Source organism: Grampus griseus, assembly GCF_964374135.1.
Source record: "Grampus griseus genome assembly, chromosome: 1".
In the NCBI taxonomy this organism is placed as follows: Eukaryota; Metazoa; Chordata; class Mammalia; order Artiodactyla; family Delphinidae; genus Grampus; species Grampus griseus.
Genome location: NC_139017.1, coordinates 165,437,631 through 165,457,839, shown reverse-complemented (window position 1 = coordinate 165,457,839; position 20,209 = coordinate 165,437,631). Strand labels below are relative to the sequence as shown.

The 20,209-nt window shown below is 42.4% G+C and overlaps 1 protein-coding gene across 1 annotated transcript in view; it reads left to right on the top strand.

Moving 5' to 3' along the window:
• LOC309834507 (large ribosomal subunit protein eL43-like) overlaps positions 1-16,242 on the top strand; it is a gene marked incomplete at its 3' end in the record, with an annotated part of 49,688 nt that extends 33,446 nt beyond the window's left edge. The window contains exon 2 of the mRNA XM_082673410.1: positions 16,099-16,242. Within this exon, the coding sequence (XP_082529536.1) occupies positions 16,099-16,242 (144 nt within the window). The remainder of the gene's footprint in view (positions 1-16,098) is intronic.
• Positions 16,243-20,209: the final 3,967 nt, after the last annotated feature.

The window sequence follows — 20,209 nt, the reverse complement described above, 5'->3', positions numbered from 1 at the left end:
CATATTGCTTCATCTATCCCTAATCATTATTCAGTCTAATTCAATATCCTTCAATGTTTATACTCTGCATTTCCTGTGACTAGGAATAGTGGTCTCTTACATGAACAGGCACAATATACATCTGCTGAAGACACCGTTTCTATGTATTAGACCTAAGGGAAGGCTAACAGGAGAAATCCTAGCCAAGAGACACCCCCAAACAAGATGACTTCTCAAAAATTCTTTTGTCTTCAGATTTTTCCAAGGGGTAGGGAAGAGCCTCCAAAGCTACAGCACACTACAGCAGACCCCTGAGGGAGAGAGATGCAAAGAAATCTTTTCCTCAAAAAGATGGAAAGGACAAGTCTGACCACGATCTGGTTACAGCAATGCAGAGATCATGCAGTACATACTGCAGCAAAATCAGGTGCTGACAGCTAAGAGATAACAAGCTGTGCAAGAAAACACACACACACACACACACACACACACACACAGAGAGAGAGAGAGAGAGAGAGAGAGAGAGAGAGAAGCACTTAGATCTAAACAAGTGCAGGAAACTGACACAGGACAAAAGAGTGGGATGTGGTATTAAGTTGAAGCAGTTCAAGAGTTAAATCCGTGAAAACTACTCACACGACAGCAACAGCTCACGCTGGTAACTCCCGTCTCCCATTCATTTTACCTTGTTTTCCAACATAGAAAAGGTAAGCTCTTTTCTCAGTTCGCAGCAAATCCAATACCCTTCAAATGCTGTTTCTCAGCTTGCTAGATGGCTAGACTAGGACACAGGAATGACGCAGCAACATCCTCCCCAGCTCCCTTCTAACAGCAGGAAGAGAATCAAGGACCAGAAGAAAAGAGTAGCGGGGTATGATTTTCCTTCTCATTCCAAACACCTCAGGTTTGTCCTCCTTCTGTAAGAGAGGTGACTATTATGACACTCATCCCAAACCATTTTTTTTCTCTTTCAGATTGGGGTTTGATAATCTTTTAAATTTTATTCCATTTAATTTTGTTCTGGTATCCTTACACAAGTTTCTTCATGGATTTCTTCTTTGTAAAATGGGACTAAATATGCTAACTCCAGACCTTATTTTCCTCATAGGAATGTTACTTGAAGGAAATGTTATTTAAAGTACTTGGAAAAGTTAAAAGCATAATATAATAACAATAGCTAGCACTGATTATATGTTTACTTCGTGTCAGTCTAAATCCTTCGTGTGAACTCCTTTATTTCTCACAACGCCATGAGGCAGATACAATTAACCTCATTTTTCAGATAAGTAAACTGAGTCACAAAGAGGTAGAGTTTCTTTCCAAGTTTACACAAATATATGGTAGAGCTGAAATTCAAACCCAGGCATATTGGTTAATAATTGTGAGTATATATTTCTATACTAATGTAATGTGTAATGAAAATTATGTTAGGATATTAACAGCACATGGCTTAAGGAAGCAACACAATAAATAACCTAGTCAAACATTCAACAAATGTTTGAATTCTACTTTGTTCCCACCACCATATGCCATCATTTGTACGCATTCTGAGATTAACATGTAACAGATACACTTATGTGGGACAGAAGAGCTGGAGTCACAGACAATATGTCACTTTTAATAGGAGCACAGACAAGTTACTTAACTGTGCCTCAGTGTCCTCGTGTAAAACAGCGACAATACCTACCACAAAGAATACAAGCTACATTGTATTTCTTACATGTCAAATGACACATTGCAAAACCCCTCAAATTAAAATGGTAGTGTCTTCTTAGAAATGAATTACTCCACTTTCTCATTTGACAAATCTGAAGTCCAAACTGTAAAGTAACTTGCTCAAATTTGTATAGCTAGGTAATGACAAAGACTCAACTAGAACCTCCAGACCCAGTCCAAAGCTCTTTATCATCTCTCTAGGCTGAATAATTCCATTTCCTGACAGGACAATGTGACAAATATCAGAGGACAGAGAATGACTCAAAACTTCTAAGGATTAAAAAAAAATTCAGGATGCAAGGCTTCAACGTTCATTTAACACAGCACAACAAGACAAAACAACAAAAAAAGTGGCATTACTCAGTACTGCTTCCTTCTCAAAAAATCATGTCATTTCAAAAATTTGCTCTACTGCATTTGTATTAGGCTAACCCACATTTGCTCATGCTATGCCTTCCCAGCCATCTCTGTAACTTTCTGAAACTGTCTTGGCAAACTCAGGTCAAAATCCTAATAAACTCCAGGCAACTGTCACAGCTCAGTGTTATTATAGCAAATACTCCTGAAAATAAGTAGGACTTAGAAATTCTATTATATTGAGATTCTCAGTCTAGTTATTTTTGTTGTGATAGAAGTCGATCTGTTTTTTCAGAAATAACTTTCCGTGCAAATCATACCGAAATAAGAGAGAAGACATAAAATTTTTCTCATTAAGGTCACTTACTGATATTCATTAAAGTTTCCCAAATTTTTTGGAGCATTTCAAATCTCACATGAGTTTACCAAAGAACTCAACTCATATCACTCTTTCCACAAGTCTGCTCTAAAAAGGACATGTTTGGTTTTAGGTATTGTTAAGTATTTAACCAGAGTCAAGACTAGAATCCATTTTACACACAAGCCACAGAAGGATCAGGGAGAGAGAAAAGAGAAAGAAAAGGAAGACTGGCAAGTCAAATCAATTATTTTCGTAGAAGTCCACAGGGGTACAGAGTCCTATAAAACGCACAGTGCCAATCTGCTCCATCCCTTCCCTGCTAGTCAGTACAGGCTACAAGATGAACACCAGAGTCCAACAACAAGCCAAGTTCCAGGCAAAATGGCCTTACTAGGCTAGATGGAGCCAAACACACACATTTTTAACTCCTAATCAAAGAACAGAGCTTCAAGGAGGAAGATGATCAATAGCTTAAATACTGCAGAGAGATTAGGGATTAAGAGATTAAGGCATGGGCTTCCCTGGTGGCGCAGTGGTTGAGAGTCCGCCTGCCAACGCAGGGGACACGGGTTCGTGCCCCGGTCCGGGAGGATCCCACACGCCGCGGAGCGGCTGTGTCCGTGAGCCACGGCCACTGAGCCTGCGCGTCCGGAGCCTGTGCTCCTCAACGGGAGAGGCCACAACAGTGAGAGGCCCACGTACCGCAAAAAAAAAAAAAAAAAGAATCAGAAAAACGTACACTGATTGATTCCCGCTGTCCAAGGAGTCAAAGAGTATTCAACCAGCAAAAACACAAATAACAGTATTCATTAGAGAGAAGAGTTGTTTTCAGTTATAGGTTAAGAGGTGGAGGAAATATTGGGAGAAAAGATTAAAAACCTAGGACTCGACTCACATTTGTGCACAGGTTCTATCAGACCCAGTAGAAGCAGCTGGTAAAGGAATGAGGCGGAAAGGGATGGGGCTTAGATTTATAATGTTGAGGAGATAGTAAAAATAGAACTTTGAAGTAATTATCAATGGCAAACATGAAGAGTAAGCTAAAGAATTTTATGGCTGCAGATGATAGAGGAATGAAGAGAGAGGAACAGACCAAAAAATTGCTAAGTATCATTGACAGTGAGTCTCCAGTACTAACTACAGTTTCAAGTAGAATGATCTTCAGTCCCACTTTCCCAGAAGCTGGACCCTGAAACTTCCTTTAATTTCATTTGCCAAGATTAGCAATTAGCTGAACTGTGTCAAAATTGGGGATTTTTTTGTTTTCTGAATCAAACATTTGTTTTTAATAAGGATTTGTTAAGAGCTCTACAAAAGCGTAAGAGAGACATTATCCAAAACATAAGTGAATGTAATTGACTAGAACTAGGGCTACAGATCCTATTTGGTCTTTTAAGCTGACTCCACCCCACCCCCACCTACCCAGACAGGATGGAAAAGGATAGATAACACCAGTTAAATTTGGGTAGCACTTCACTGATTTGAATTACTGCCTAATCAATTATCTCAACTGACCCACACTTCATTCCTATTCTTACGAGGTCTAACCCAAACACAGAGTAGTATAAAGAACACAAGTTTTGTGTCACCGTACTCTAGAGTCCTAACTCTACCAGTCCCCCAGGGATATTTCTTAAGCCCCTATGAGCTTCAGTTTCCTCATCTATAAAGTAGGAATAATAGTACGTATTTCATGAAGTAGCTGTCAAGATTAAAGAGTTAACAGACATCAGGTATCTGATACAGAGCAGATGCTAAAGAAATGGCAGGTAATATATTCTACTAAAACATGCTGCAGTAACAGAAATTCAAAGACTATTTTAACTAATATTATAAACTAAGCCATCCAAGGTGAACCAGTTTATTGCTACACTGCTGTTAATTTACATAGGACAAATTCTGTTTTAAAAAACCTAAAGTAAAAAAAGCGTTCCAAAAATTCTGTTGCACTTGATAATCTAACTAATGATGATGTTTTTTATTGGGGTATAATTTCCATAACTAAGAACTTAGTGGTTTGAAACATACTTTTTTTTTTTTCCAAATAAGCACTACTTCCAAAATAGAGGAAATCTTTTAACTTCCAATTCAATCCCAGGGCAACATTAGAGACTCTCAACATATCTCAAATAAATGGAATTGTAAAAACACATGGATGTAAAGTAGTTAGCAGAGAATTCAAGGCAAAAGCCTATGTCTTTCTCCTTTTCCCAACTTCAGTTAACTAATATCACAAATGCTCCTCAGTTTTACCAATCCTATAATCTTAGAGTTATCATTTCTTTCTTTCTCTACATCATCATTAAGTCCTATCTCTTCCTTCTTCAAATCTTCTCTCCAACATATCCCTCTTTTTTTCTTTTTTTTACTCCCTAAATTCAGGTCTCAATAGTGTTCACACCTGAATTTCTACAATTCTTTTTTTTTTTTTTTTTTGGCTGCACTGGGTCTTTCATTGCTACACGTGGGCTTTCTCTAGTTGCAGCGAGCGGGGGCTATGCTTCGTCGTGGTGTGCAGGCTTCTCACTGTGGTGGCTTCTCTTGTTGCGGAGCACAGGCTCTAGGCGCGCAGGCTTCAGTAGTTGCAGCACGCGGGCCCAGTAGTTGTGGCTCACAGGCTCTAGAGTACAGGCTCTGTAGTTGTGGCGCACGGGCTTAGCTGCTCCGCGGCATGTGTTATCTTCCCGGACCAGGGCTCGAACTCATGTCCACTGCATTGGCAGGAGGATTCTTAACCACTGCGCCACCAAGGAAGCCCCCTCTATGACAATTCTTTTTTTTTTTTTTTTTTTAAACATCTTTATTGGAGCATAATTGCTTTACAATGGTATGTTAGTTTCAGCTTCACAACAAAATGAATCAGTTATATATATACATATGTTCCCATATCTCTTCCCGCTTGCGTCACCCTCCCTCCCACCCTCCCTATCCCACCCCTCCAGGCGGTCACACAGCACCGAGCTGATCTCCCTGTGCTATGCGGCTGCTTCCCACTAGCTATCTACCTTACGTTTGGTAGTGTATACATGTCCATGCCTCTTTATTGCTTTGTCAACTGGCCTCCTTTCTAATAATCTACATAATATCTCCTGATTAATCACTCTACAAGTTCCAAGTTTATCAAGTCATGTCCCTATTTATAATCCTTCAATGATTCCCAAATGTTGGCAAGATCAAGTCCAAATTCCTCTGTATAACTTTCAAGACTGTTCATAATCTGACTGAGCATTACCTCACTGATCTTATCTCCTCCTAGTCCATAATCTAACTCTATTATAGGATCAGACAAGTATTCTCAGGTCCAATCAATAATACAAGTTTGTTCCAATCTCAGTATCTTTTCTCTTGCTCTGCCCGGGCCTGGAAAACTATCCCCTTCCTTTCTACCTATTCAAATCCTATCCATCCATCACTGTAAACTCTAGTCTAACTGCCTCCATGAAGCCCTCACAGGTCACTTCAGCCCAGACTAATCTCAGTAAACTATGATCTGTCATTTTGACATAAATTAACAGCATAACAACAGACCTCCTAGAGCAGTCACCACTGTACCATAGATTCAATGGCATTTTCACACACACAAAAAAAAACTTAAGTGAACTTTTCATAAGGCTGAATTATTCAGTATAAAAAACTCCTTTCATCTGAGATGATGCCCTTTCGTTTCTCTGTTTTAAAATGTTCCATCTTTAACCCTCTTGCACTGTTGGTGGGAATGTAAATTGATAGAGCCACTATGGAGAACAGTATAGAGGTTCCTTAAAAAACTAAAAATAGGGGCTTCCCTGGTGGCGCAGTGGTTGAGAGTCTGCCTACTGATGCAGGGGACATGGGTTCGTGCACCGGTCCGGGAGGATCCCACACGCCACGGAGCGACTGGGCCCGTGAGCCATGGCCGCTGAGCCTGCGCGTCCGGAGCCTGTGCTCCGCAACGGGAGAGGCCACAACAGTGAGAGGCCCGCTTACCGCAAAAAAAAAAAAAACTAAAAATAGAATTACCATATGACTCAGCAATCCCACTGCTGGGCATATACCCTGAGAAAACCATAATTCAAAAAGACACATGCACCCCAATGTTCATTGTAGCACTATTTACAACAGCCAGGTCACGGAAGCAACCTAGGTGTTCATCAACAGGCGAATGGATAAAGAAGATGTGGTACATATAAACAATGGAATATTACTCAGCCATAAAAAGGAATGAAACTGGGTCATTTGTAGAGACATGGATGGACCTAGAGACTGTCATACAGAGTGAAGTAAGTCAGGAAGAGAAAAACAAGCATCGTATGTTAACACATATATGTGGAATCTAGAAAAATGGTACACGTGAACCTGTTGCAAGGCAGAAATAGAGACAAAGACGTAGAGAACAAACGTATGGACACCAAAGGGGGAAAGGGGGGGTGGGATGAACTGGGAGATTAGGATTGACATACATACACTAATTAATATGTATAAAATAGATAGCTCTTGAGAACCTGCTGTATACCACAGGGAACTCCACTTTGCTGTACGGTAGAAACTAACACAACATTGTGAAACAAATATATCCCAATTTAAAAAAAATAAAAATAAATAAAATGTTCCATCTTTTACAAAATGGTGGTATTAGATGAAAAGACTGTTTTTCGTTTTCATGTCCTTACTTGGAAAACAAAAACCTCTTTTGAAATATGACTGGTTTTATGAAACCCAAGCTCTGGAACCACAAGTCTACATCCCCCATTTTGGCATTTATATATGGCCCAAGACTGTTATGGAACTATTTTAAAAACTAGGTACTGTCTCCCCATTGAGAATTTTAAATTCTTTAAGAACAAGGGCTATATACTGCACTTCTTTTGCCTTTTTCTTTTCTCCACATTAATTAGGCCTGGATCAAATATATAACAAGTACTGTAAACTGAAAAAAATTAACAAAATTCCTGCTTTGTTTTTTAGAAGATGTTGGGGGTAGGTGTTTATTAATTTATTTATTTATTTTTGCTGTGTTGGGTCTTCGTTTCTGTGCGAGGGCTTTCTCCAGTTGCGGCAAGCGGGGGCCACTCTTCACTGCGGTGCGCGGGCCTCTCACCATCGCAGCCTCTCCCGTTGCGGAGCACAGGCTCCAGACGCGCAGGCTCAGTAGTTGCGGCACACAGGCTCTAGGGCACGCGGGCTTCAGTAGTTGCGGCACGTGGGCTCACTAGTTGTGGCTTGCAGGCTCTAGAGTGCAGGCTCAGTAGTTGTGGTGCATGGGCTTAGTCGCCCCACGGCATGTGGGATCTTCCCCCACCAGGGATCAAACCTGTGTCCCCTACATTAGCAGGCGGACTCTTAACCACTGGGCCACCAGGGAAGTCCCCAAATTCCTGGCTTTTAAATTTGATGTGAAACTGACCAAAAATGTAACTAAAATCTGTGTTCGTCTCCTCTCCACTCCTCTTCCCTAAAGATTCTCTGCACTCCTGTGGATTGTACCTATTTAGTGAACAACCACTACCTTCTAATATTTCTGCTCAAATCCCACTCCTCTTGCCTCTCTTTATGATCTGAAATTTTATCCCTCAGTTACCTTATTATTTCTCCCTGTTCCATTAACTGCCTCACTACCCACCCACCTAGTTTTCCATCATGCTACTTTAAGATCCTGCTAGTCTCTTTCAAACTGTCTTGGGATCTAGTCTTAAAACAAAAGTCTAACATAATCGCCAGTCCTCAAGGTTCCTACCAAAAAAAAAATTTAGCTTATGTTGGGAAGTATATAATTTTATCAAATTATATTAAGACTATCTCATATTGCACTCCAGTACAGCTGTGGCAAAATGCATTAAAACTGGTATTCCTGATATAAACCTACCAGGGACCATTACTTTGTTACACAAACAGCGTAACTACATTTGTAATATCTTCTATGCTCAACCAGCTTCTGTGTATTCTGTAACAGTATTCCATTTTAAAGACATTTACTATATCTTTAAATTTATCATGACCTAAAAATGGTATTCTTTCTATCCTAAGAAACATAAGCCAATGTTGACCTCATTTACTCAAGGAATAATGACCTTAAATGCACACAGTTCATAAAATCATTTTGTGTTCTGGTTCGAGCAATGTAATTTTCAAGAACAAGCTCAGAGTCAAGTCCTAGCTTGGCAATCACCAATTGTGTTGACTGTGGGCAAACTGAGCTCATATCTTAAGGATTTTTCATCTGTTAAATGGGGATAATTAACAGTATCTACCCCAAAAGGTTGTTAAGAGAAAGATTAAATAGACATAAAAAGCACTTAAGTACAGTGGCTGGCACGTAGTCAATAAATGTTAGGTTTTATTATTAGTCCTCAATAAGAAAGAATCCTTACAAGAATTTTCAAGAACTGATATAAGACTTAAATGAACTGTTTATTCACTGATGTTAGATATAAATCACTCAGATGGCCTAAACCAGATAAATTACCCCAGGTAATTAGAAAGACAGCACATTTATGATAAAGCTGTTTCAGGATTTAAAGAGCCAAAAAATTACTTCTACTACTACTGGAATTTAACTTTTCCAGTTAAATGCTTGAAACTGGATAAAAGCAGAGATTTTACACTTAGAAACAGGAAAATACTGTCATTTTTCTATCTAAACTCTTTAGCCTCTGCAGAAAACCTATACAAATAATGCCTTGGTAAGTGGGAAAGGAAAATACCTTTTAACTGTAATTAACTTCAAATCTGTTCCCATACAGATGTGCCTCTCAGCAAACTAAAAATGTTCCTTTCTCCCCCTTTTTAAAAACTTTCTTTTTTAGACCAAAAAAAAGGACGAATTTTTAAAAGGCTACAAATAAAACTATGTTGATATTAATACAAGATAATGCTTTATTAGAGAGAATTTCAATTCAATCATAATACAAGTTAAACAAGTTATAGTCAAGCAATTATTTTTATTTATAGAGGTTCAAAATGAGTGCTGTTATTCAAGTCATCTTGGGAAGCAAGACTCACTTTCAACAATGCCACCAAGGCTCAAAACCTTTTTGAAACTCCATTTGTAAGAGTCTCAAAGACAAGCCTCATACACAAAAAAATCCTAGTCTCCACCTTTTAGAATTACATCTCATTTATGACCAAAAACAATGTTGATTACTCACTTCATTCACAGACTTATCTCCAAAAGTTAAATATAACTCCCCCCAAATGAACACTTATCAGGATTAAGAACATGAAATACGCTCTACAGACAAGTTCAAAAGTAGTATACCAAATATTTCAGTTTGGAAATCTCACTAAAATAAATATACAACTACTCATTTTGTAAACTTCTAATATTTGTTTTTAAAAAGCAGTCATGGAACTTCCCTGGAGGTCCAGTGGTAAAGAATCCGCCTTCCAATGCAGGGGACGCGGGTGTGATCCCTGGTCGGGGAACTAAGATCCCACAATCCACATGGCCAAAAAAAAGAAACTTAAAATACACAGTACGCATCTCTTAAAAAATGGGTTTACATTTATCACTCAATTGTGTTACATGTATACTAAGTTAAACCACCCAGTTACTACTAATTCAAATTTGCACTTAAACTGGCTCAAAGTAAGTACATACGAAATTAGTACATACATTCTTCTACCATTAATAAAAGAGAAAAAATAACTACTGAGAGAGCTTATTGGCAAGTCAGAGAAGGTAGCTTGAAGCAGATTTAACTGGCTTAAATTTTTCATTGTTGATATCAAAATAAAATGTTACTCAACAGAGTAATTCAAATGAGGTAGTACCTAGTATCTCATTTCAGTTAATAGCTCCAATCTGAGAGCATTAGACAAACATTTGATTAAGCGTCATTCCAAGAAGAAACTGTGCATAGTTCTTTTCCAGTGACAGATTCCAGAAGTATCTGCAGCAGGTCTAGACTCCTGTACTTTCACACCCTAAGCACCTGAAGCAGTTGGGGCACTCTCAGCCTTTTGATTAGAGAAAACACTAAGCAGAATTCTAATTAAAATGTTAATAAGCCTGAGAAATTAAATTATTACTTACATAAGCATCATTATGATCAATCATCTAAAACTGTACCGAGAGCCTACTATGTGCAAAGTTCAGTGAAAGTAACTGAGGGGAGTACCAGCCAAGACAAACTTAGCTTCTAATCCAAAAGCTTCTGATAAAATTAGGTAATTAAGATACAAGTTAATAAAGTTAATCAAGAACATGAGGGGCACTAGCGTAACAAGCCGCAAAATTTTTGAGAAAGTGAGAAGCTTCTGACCCAACTAAGGACATAAGATACATGCTAGTGTGACTTAACCAAGAACATGAGGCGTATCGGCAATAAATGTCACAAAATTTTAGAGAAGAGAGACTTACTATTGCAAAGTCAGGACAGACTTCAAAGATGGGGAATTGAGCTGAGTCTTGAAGGATGGAAAAAATGAAATAATTAAACAGCATAAGAGAAGAAAAGGACAGAAGATAATGGAAATAAAGGTGCTGAATTGGGAATGTGGTCGTTAAACATTTATTAAATACCTACTACATGTCACTCACTGTGTTAGGTACTAGGTATACACTGGTGAACAAAGCAGATGAGTTCCCTGTTCCCATGAAGTCTAGTTGGGAAGACAGATAATAATCAGGCAAGCAGATATATCATTATAATTGTAATAGGGGTTATAAAGGGAGTTAACAGATGCCAGTAATAGGGAATAAGAGGAAAGGATTAGCTAGATAAAATGATGAGGGAAAGGGACTTCCCTGGTGGCGCAGTGGTTAAGAATCCGCCTGCCAATGCAGGGGACATGGGTTCGATCCCTGGTCTGGGAAGATCCCACATGCCGCTAGAGCAACTAAGCCCATGCACCACAACTACTGCGCCCACGTGCCACAACTACTGAAGCCTGCGCGCCTAGAGCCCGTGCTCCACAACAAGAGAAGCCACCGCAATGAGAAGCCCACGCACCACAACAAAGAGTAGCAACTAGAGAAAGCCTACGCTCAGCAACGAAGACCCAATGCGGCCAAAAATAAATAAATAAATTTATTTAAAAAAAAAAAAAGTGATGAGGGAAAGTATCTCTGAATCATAAGCTGAAGCTTGAAGGAGGAAGCCAAAGAGCAGGGGAGAGAGTATTCAAGAAAGAGAGCGCCACATGTACAAAGGCCCTGAGGTAGGAAAGGACTTGTGTTTAAAAATAAATAAGCAGGTAGGGTGAATGAAGCACATAATCTTATGTGAAACTAACATAAGATGACATTGGTACATACGGGCCAGGTTATACAAGGCATTATAGGCCAAGATAGAGTTTAATTTTATTCCAAGCCCCAAAGAAAACCATTAAAAGTTTCTGCGTACTCACATACTGTTGAATAAAAGGAGCCAGACCCAAGAGTATATACTGTATGATTCCATTTTTACAAAAGTACAAAGTACAAAAATTGTTTGTAAAAACATTGTTTTTACAATGTTTTGTACTTTTGTAAAAATGTTTTACAAACATTTTTACAAAAGTACAAAAACTGATCTATGCTGTTAGAAGTCAGGATGGTGATTACCCTGGGTGACTGGAAAGGCAGCGAGAACCCGAAGGGAACTCAACAGGGGCTTCTAGGTCCTGGCAATGCTGTTTCTTGATCTGGGTGCTGGTTACATGCGTATATTCAGTTTGTGAAAAAAATCATCAAGTTGTACACTTATGTGTACTTTTCTACATATAAATATTATATACTTCAATTAAAAGTTGTAATAATTTTTTAAATTTTCTGCAAGTTTTTAGTAACATATGTTTTAAAAATATTAGTCTGTCCAGATAAAATGGGAACAGAGGAGCACATGCAAATATGGAAGGACTTGATTGACATATTAACCTGGTGGAAGCTTTCAGATCCATAGAAAACAGGAGGATATTTTTCATAAAATAAGTCAAGCAGCCAGTGAATATAAAGTACCATGTTTATAAAGAATAAATGCTGGGTCTAGAAAGGGAGTTATACAATAAAGGATGAGCTATAAATTCCTTTGAATGTGAGACGGCATCTCTAGAAATTAAAAAAGGAATAGATGAAAACAGCAATGCCTAAAAAGGTGAGCCATGCTCGTTATCTTTTAGCTTATATTTTAATATGGTATTTTCAAGCTCTTCCCTTGCCACCCCAACTCCAATACAGCAGTGTAATGAAACACAAAGATCCTAAACTTGAGCATCAATCACATCTGAGCTGGTCTGCCCCTCATAGCTCCAACAGTAACTGCTCTGAGCCCAGCTCCCTCATGTATAAAGAGGATAATGACTACCTCATAGTTGTTATTTTCTCTCTATCACCACCCAAAATGTTGAATTGGTAGACTGGTATTTTAATTTAATTATCATTTCCTAATGGTATATGGAGGGCCAATGGTTGATGGGTTTCCATTCTCAAGATTCATAAGTGGGAGAAGAGGATTATCTAAGAGTCAACAATAAAAATAGAATGAATAAAGAAAAACGAGATAGGGACTTCCCTGGCAGTCCAGTGGTTAAGACTCTGAGCTTCTATTGCAGGGGGCACAGGTTTTGGTCCCTGATGGGGGAACTAAGATCCTGCATGCCGCGTGGCACGGCGAAAAAAAAAGAAAAAAAAAAAAAGAAAAACAAGGAGTCAAAGATAAAACTAGGGCTTCTTCTAGCAGGTCAGATACAGTAGTTTCAAGCATTTTCTAAGACAGGGACTTGAGCTGAAGCAGAATGGGACAGGTTCAGTGACTTCAGAAATTATGAGAAGGAAAAAATAATCTATGTTTTCCCAGCAAGACACAATTCCTACCTAATGTATTCCCTTTGTGGAATATTAGCTAAAACAAGTTAGAGATTAACACTAAGGATATTCTGTCACAGGTGGAAGGGCAAAGCCTTTAATCATTTTATAGCATCCCCACCCTTAAGAATTATTTGAACAACCATATTGTGTAAAGCACTTCTTAAGTATAGCCAAAGATGTTAAGTTTTTTTTTTGTTTTTTTGCGGTACGCGGGCCTCTCACTGTTGTGGCCTCTCCCGTTGCGGAGCACAGGCTCCAGACGCGCATGCTCAGCGGCCAAGGCTCACGGGCCCAGCCGCTCCGCGGCATGTGGGATCCTCCCGGACCAGGGCACGAACCCACGTCCCCTGCATCGGCAGGCGGACTCTCAACCACTGCGCCACCAGGGAAGCTCCAAAGATGTTAAGTTTTATATTACAAGAGCTACTATTTCAAAAAAGAAACAAAAGTAGAAATTCAAGTTGTTAATAAATCTTTGGGTAATTTTTTATTTTCCCCACAGTGTATCCCCTATCCTAAAAAGTAATGAAAACCCGGTTCCTCACGAATTTATCTTTCTGCTGATCTGACAAGTGTCCTCATCTCTACCTCTCTTACTCTTCTCATGCACCTCACCATTAGATACCTAAGGTTTCCCTGTTTCCTACAAAGTTGGCACACTGACTCTCTAGTATTCACTCTGATCTCACCAGTATTGATTCTGAACATAGAAACTTCACAGCATTCCCAACGATCACTCTGCTAACCAACACCTAAGAGATAACACACAGTTTAAACAAATGAGGGCAGTTGTGGTGATCACATAACTGTATGCATTTGTCAAACCTCATTAAACTGTACACTTCAGGTTGGTGAATCTTATCGTATGTAAATTATACCTCAATAAAGCTGATTTTTTTAAAGAGAATGCATGCATTCATTCATCCAGCAATATTTACTGAGCATCTATCATGTGCATCAAAGTTTATACCAAATCTTTCAGCTTGACTACTTGGGTCCTACCTGTATGAAATGTGTGTGCTCTACTCATAAACTAACACTGTCCCAAAAAGCCATGTTCCATGAAAAATGGTTCCATTTCTGATTATGAATGTCTCCTTAATGATGCCCTCTACAGCAGAAGGACAATTAGCTATCCGTCATCTTCCATTACATAAATGAATTCTATGCTCTTTATTGTAATACAAATGCTTCCATCATAAGAAAAAAATTAAGCACCTAAGCATACAGAACATACCTCTACCACAGCCTTATATGTTTGTCTTTCTATCAAAAAAATTAGAATATCTCAAAAGCTTACTGATAACATTGCTGGAAGAAAAGGTAGTATTATTGGGGAACAGACTTAATTGACTCATTTTTAGCAACCATAGTGACCCAGTGGCTGAGTCAAAGGCCTGGAAACTAGGCCTCCTGGCTCCCAACCCAATATGCAGAGTGGATCTTAGAAACAGACTTCGGTTTGAATTCCAGCTCCACTTCTTACTAGTTGTATGCATACACTTAGGAAAGTCACCCTCAGTTTGCTCATCTGTGAAACAGGGATGCCAACTACCACCTCACAGCATTGTTGTGAAGACTATATGAGATCTATACCATGTAGCACAATTACTGGGCACAGAGTAGGCAACTCAACAATATTAGTTCCCTTTCTTGGTCTTAAATTATTTAAGAGTAAGAAAATATCTATTAATCAAGGCTAATTCACAATCCCTATTAGTAATCACAGGACAACAATGAACCTGTATTTGCTCCTTGTTCATCACTCTAGATCAACTCCCTTCCCATCCCACCGTTTCCAGTTTTTCAAACTTCAGTTACTATGTTTAGAAGTGATTTAATTTTAGAAACCTGGAAAATTCTTCTGAGTAAATTGAGCAAAACCTTCATCTGCCCCAAGGGGAATTCTGAGCAAAACAATTATTTCTAACAAGAAAAGAATTTTTTTCTATGGGGGTTATTCAATTTAACCACATGAACGCCGCCAAAGCTGCACGCAAAGTAACAGAAAGCCGTCTGGAACACACCGTACAGATTCTCCGAAGGGAAACATCCCCCTAAAATCCAAACACCTCCCTCCCTAACCTTAGGTAGTAAAATCTTAATAGGTGATCTGAATTCCCCAGGCTCTGACACCAGTCCAACTCCTTAGGCCAGAACTGCAGCAGTCCGTAAAACGCCCTGAACAAACCCCACCTCTCAAAATACCCCCAAAAAGGCAGGCAGGTCCAGAGAGTATTTTCTCCTTAATGGACAAATTAAACACTAGAAGCACAATTCCTTTCCCAAGGTCATCCAAGTCAGTGAAGGTGCGACGGAGAATCTGCAGTCTCTCGGGCTTTACGGAGATCACACTGCAGGGATTTTTTTTTTTTTTTTTGAAGTGGGGGCTGCCTATTCTCTTCCCCTCTCCCACCCTCAAGTGTGAGCACTGGTCTCGGCATTTCCGAAACAAGCCACAACAAGCTCTGCAGTGTTAGGAAAGGGACTGACGCGACGAAGAAACAGATGCTCCAAAGCAAGATGGTCTTTCTCGGCTCGCAGAGCCTCCTCCAAGGTTATTAACAGAAACCGCAGGCACCCCAGGGAGCTCTACAGCGGGCTCCGAACCCCCAGCCCGGCCGCTCCGGGACGCCGGGTTCCCTTCAGCAGCCCTCGCAGCCCGAGGCCACCGGCCCCAGAAACCGCACTTCATTCCAGCGCTCCGGGAAGCCATGGCTCTTTCCCCGCCCGGGCAAGGGTGGGGGCGCGCAGGGAGGCGGGCCGCTCGCGCTGCGGAAAGTTCACCGCGGCTGCGGGCGGGGGCGGCCCCGGCCCGGCTCGCCCGCGTCCCCCAGCAGATTCCACCATTAATTAGTCCTAAGGACTGTCTACTGGCAACTTAAACAAAGCGAATGCCTCGAATTCCTTCCCGGCCCAGCGGTCTGGCTGCGAGACCAGCATCGGCCGGGACACGGGCTGGCGCTGCGGGCGGACAGCTGCGGCGGCCGCGGCGGGACCCCCTCCTCGCCCATCCCGCGTCCCCGCCACCGGGCCCCGCAGCCCGGCCCGCACGCCAGCCTGAGCGCTCCCAAACCTCCCTCCTCCTCCTCCTTCTCCACCTCTCCTCCTCCTCCTCCTCGGGAGCTCCCGGGCTCTTCCTGTAAGATCACTTCCTTCCTCCCCGGGTGCCCACGGGCCCCGCGCAGCCCCCTCCCCGGCGTCCCGGCCCCCCGCCCGGCCGCACCGCTCCCCGCCCCCACCGGGCCCCGCGCGCCTCCCCACCCCCCAACTCCCAAACTCGACCCTAAAACTCTCCTCTGCTCAGCTCTTGGCCCCTAACATTTCTCCTCAGGTTCTCGCTCCCACCAAGAAGTCTCTCAAAACCTTCCCTCCCCCTTCAAAGGAAAAATCTCCAACTCCAAAAGAATTCTCAAGGTCTCTCTCCACAGATCTCCCTTTCCGAGCTCCTTCTCCGAAATTCCGCTCAAACTCTACCCCCACCTCAACTCCACAACCCCCCAGCCCTCGCCGGGGTGCGCCCGCCGGTTCTGCCCGGTCACCACTGGGTGCCCCGACCCCTTGGCGGGGCAGGCCTCCTCCTTCGGGCGCCCTCCTCTCTCCGCCCGCCCGCCCGGCCTCCCGCGCCGCGCTCCCGCCACCTTCCCACAGACTCCTCACCTCGGTGGCTACGGCCCGCGCTCCCGCCCGCCAAGGGCTCCGGCGCTCGGCTCCCGGCGGCCGGCGCCTCCTCCGGCTCCCAAGACTGACAATGAGGGGCGGAGCCAGAAGGTGACGTCAGCGTCCTGGAAGGCGGGGTCTTTGTGGGGGCGGAGCTGATAGACGGTCCCTCCCCCTTTGTCTTCTCCCCCTTCCCGGGACTTGGACTTTTCCAAGTTTCTATCGCCTGTCTAGCTAGGTGCCCAGGTCCTGTGCTACGCGCGGTGGAAAATCGAAATGGAAGACAAGACGTCCTGCTTTCAAAAGGGGCACCCTCCGGGGATTGTGGGATTAAATGAGATAATCCATGTAAAGGTATTTAGCCCAAGGTCTAGTATGGAGTAATCTCTCAAAAAATACTATTTCTATTACTCAGCAAAGTGTGGAAAAGGAACTCAGCTTGAACTCAGGAGGCATGGGTTCCAGTCCCCAGCTCTGCTATTAATTCCATGTGTGATCCTAGATAAGTCCTTTGCCATCTATGTTCCCTCCTTTTGCCTTCTTTAAAATGGGAAGGGGCAATGACCAGATGATTTCAAAGGGCCCACCAATAATTCTATGACATTTTCCTGTGGACCTACTATGTGCAAGGTACCTAGAGCCCAGAGAAGGGAGAGGGGTCCTTTGAAGACAGGCTAAGACCCAGATCCAGCATGGTACAGAACACAGCTCTAGACACTCTCCCCTCAGATGCCCTCCCACATACTGACACAGGGTTGCATTCACAAGCCCAGACCCAGATGCACTGAGGGCTGCTTCCTCTTTGACTGCAGCAGCATAGCTGGTCTCTTGAGATATCTCTTGTGTAAGCTCCTTATTGCCTATGGAATAAAGGCCAAATGCCTGGCCTGGTGTGATCTCTTCCTACCTTTACACACACACACACACACACACACACACACACACACACACACACACACACAAAGTTTATCCAAACTTCCCCCAGCACACCCACTGCTTTCCCACATCTGCGCATTGCTCATGCTCTTCCCTTGCTGTCTCTTCTCAGTTTACAACTCTTCCTAGTTTCTCCCAGCCAGAAGCTGACTCTCCCTACTCTCCCTACTCTTTTTTTTTTTTTTTTTTTTTTTTTGCGGTACGCGGGCCTCTCACTGTTGTGGCCTCTGCCGCTGCGGAGCACAGCCTCCGGACGCGCAGGCTCAGTGGCCATGGCTCACGAGCCCAGCCGCTCCGCGGCATGTGGGATCTTCCCGGGCCAAGGCACGAACCCGTGTCCCCTACATCGGCAGGCAGACTCTCAACCACTGCGCCACCAGGGAAGCCCTCCCTACTCTTAATACCCATGGCATTGTGTTAACTCTCATGTGGGCATGAACACATTTTAACTTGTGTCAAACTGACCTCCCCTTTGTTTCTTAGCACTTCCTTACTTCCTTGAGGTCAGAGCCCACACATGTTTGTGGAGCTCAGGTTCTGATGCCAGAAAACGCTGGGATTATATACCCGTGTTCTGGCCCGTACTAGCTCTCTTTGAGCCTCATTCTCCTCATCTGTAAAATGAGCATATTAATACAGTCCTTGTGGTGTTCGGTTTAAAATTATATAAGACAGTGTGGAAAGCACCAGGCACAGTTTTCCACAATGTACCTGTCATTCTTATTTTCATTCTTTTTTTTTTTAATTTTATTTATTTATTTATTTTTGGCTGTGTTGGGTCTTCATTGCTGGGTGCAGGCTTTCTCTAGTTGCAGCGAGCAGGGGCTACTCTTCCTTGTGGCACGCAGGCTTCTCATTGCGGTGGCTTCTCTTGCCGCGGAGCAAGGGCTCTAGGCGCATGGGCTTCAGTAGTCGTGGCATGTGGGCTCAGTAGTTGTGGCTCACGGGCTCTAGAGCGCAGGCTCAGTAGTTGTGGCACACAGGCTTAGTTGCTCCACGGCATGTGGGAACTTCCCGGACCAGGGCTCGAACCCATGTCCCCTACATTGGCAGGCGGATTCTTAACCACTGAGCCACCAGGGAAGCCCTTCATTCTTATTATTATTATCATCAATATTATTTCTAGTTCCTAACACCAGATAGCATCCCTAGTGATAATCCACCTAATCATTTCATAGTGGAAGACTTTGAGGTGCTGAGAGAGGAAGAGGTTCACTGAAAGGGGCCCTGCAGAGCATGGCCATTGGAATAGAAACTGCAGTTTTTAGACCCCAGGTGGATTCTGCAGAGTCGCAGCTGATACCCCAAAGTGTCTCTGTCACTCAGCACCCATCCAGGCTGGGGACGCCTTCAAGTTCTCATTCTTTGCAGCAGAGCTGACCCGGTTCTCCCTTGTGCCTCTCTCCTCTCGTTTTCCTTACAGAGAGATGGATCTGTGTTAAACTGCCCTTGGCGACTCCGCAGTCTTCTAGCAGAACTGCAGCAAGGCACTGGGTGTTTCCAGAGTGCTGGCCTGTGGGAAGAGGGAAAGGGCTTTGGGGTTCTGATTAATTTCCTGCGAGGGGGGACAGGCAAATGGCTGTTCTGAATTGCCTGGGCTGGTCCTCAAGAGCCCCTAACAAATCGCAGCTTATTTCTAGAATAAGAGATTCCAAAATTCAACTTCCCATGAAAGGAAGGCATGGCCACAGGATTGCTGCAGGCAAAGAAAGGGCCTTTACTGAGTCCCTGCTATGTGCTGATTCCAAGCATTGCAGACACTTGGAAGAGAGAACCCAGGACATACAGGGGAGGTTCTGAAGACAGAACCTTCTCTCTGGGACCCATGAACTGATCAGCCACTTATTCATTCATTCAGAGCAAAAGCTTTGGCACAGGACAGATCAGGATTCAAATCTCAGCTCCATTACTTACCAGTTGTGTGACCTTGGGCTTTCAAGTCTCTGCACCTCAGTTTCTCATCTGAAAAATGTGAATAATAATAGTATTTATTCCATTCAGGGGCTGTGAGGATCAAATGAAATAACATGTGAAAGAGCTTAGTTCAGAGCCTGGCATCTAGTTCATGCCAGGATATGGTGGCTGCTGTGACTATTCCAACATGGCCTCCCAGTAAGGCCTCTCATGTGCTGGCCTCTGGACTGGAGGTAATAGTTCCAACCATAAGAAGCTCATTTGGTAAAAGGAATGGAATAGATTTTCATGAATAGGCAAGAAAAGGTGTCTACCGGGTATTGTTAAATTTAAAAAAAAAAAGAGTAAGAATAAGTTGCAGAATTACAGAAGTAGTAGGATCCTATAATTATAATTTATATGCTTAGTATATGCATTACAAAATGGAGAATATAGAAAACTAAATACGATGCCTTCTTTTTATTTTGCGTTTCTTTGTGTGTGTGTGTGTGTGTATAGCAGGAATTTTCAAAAAAGACTCT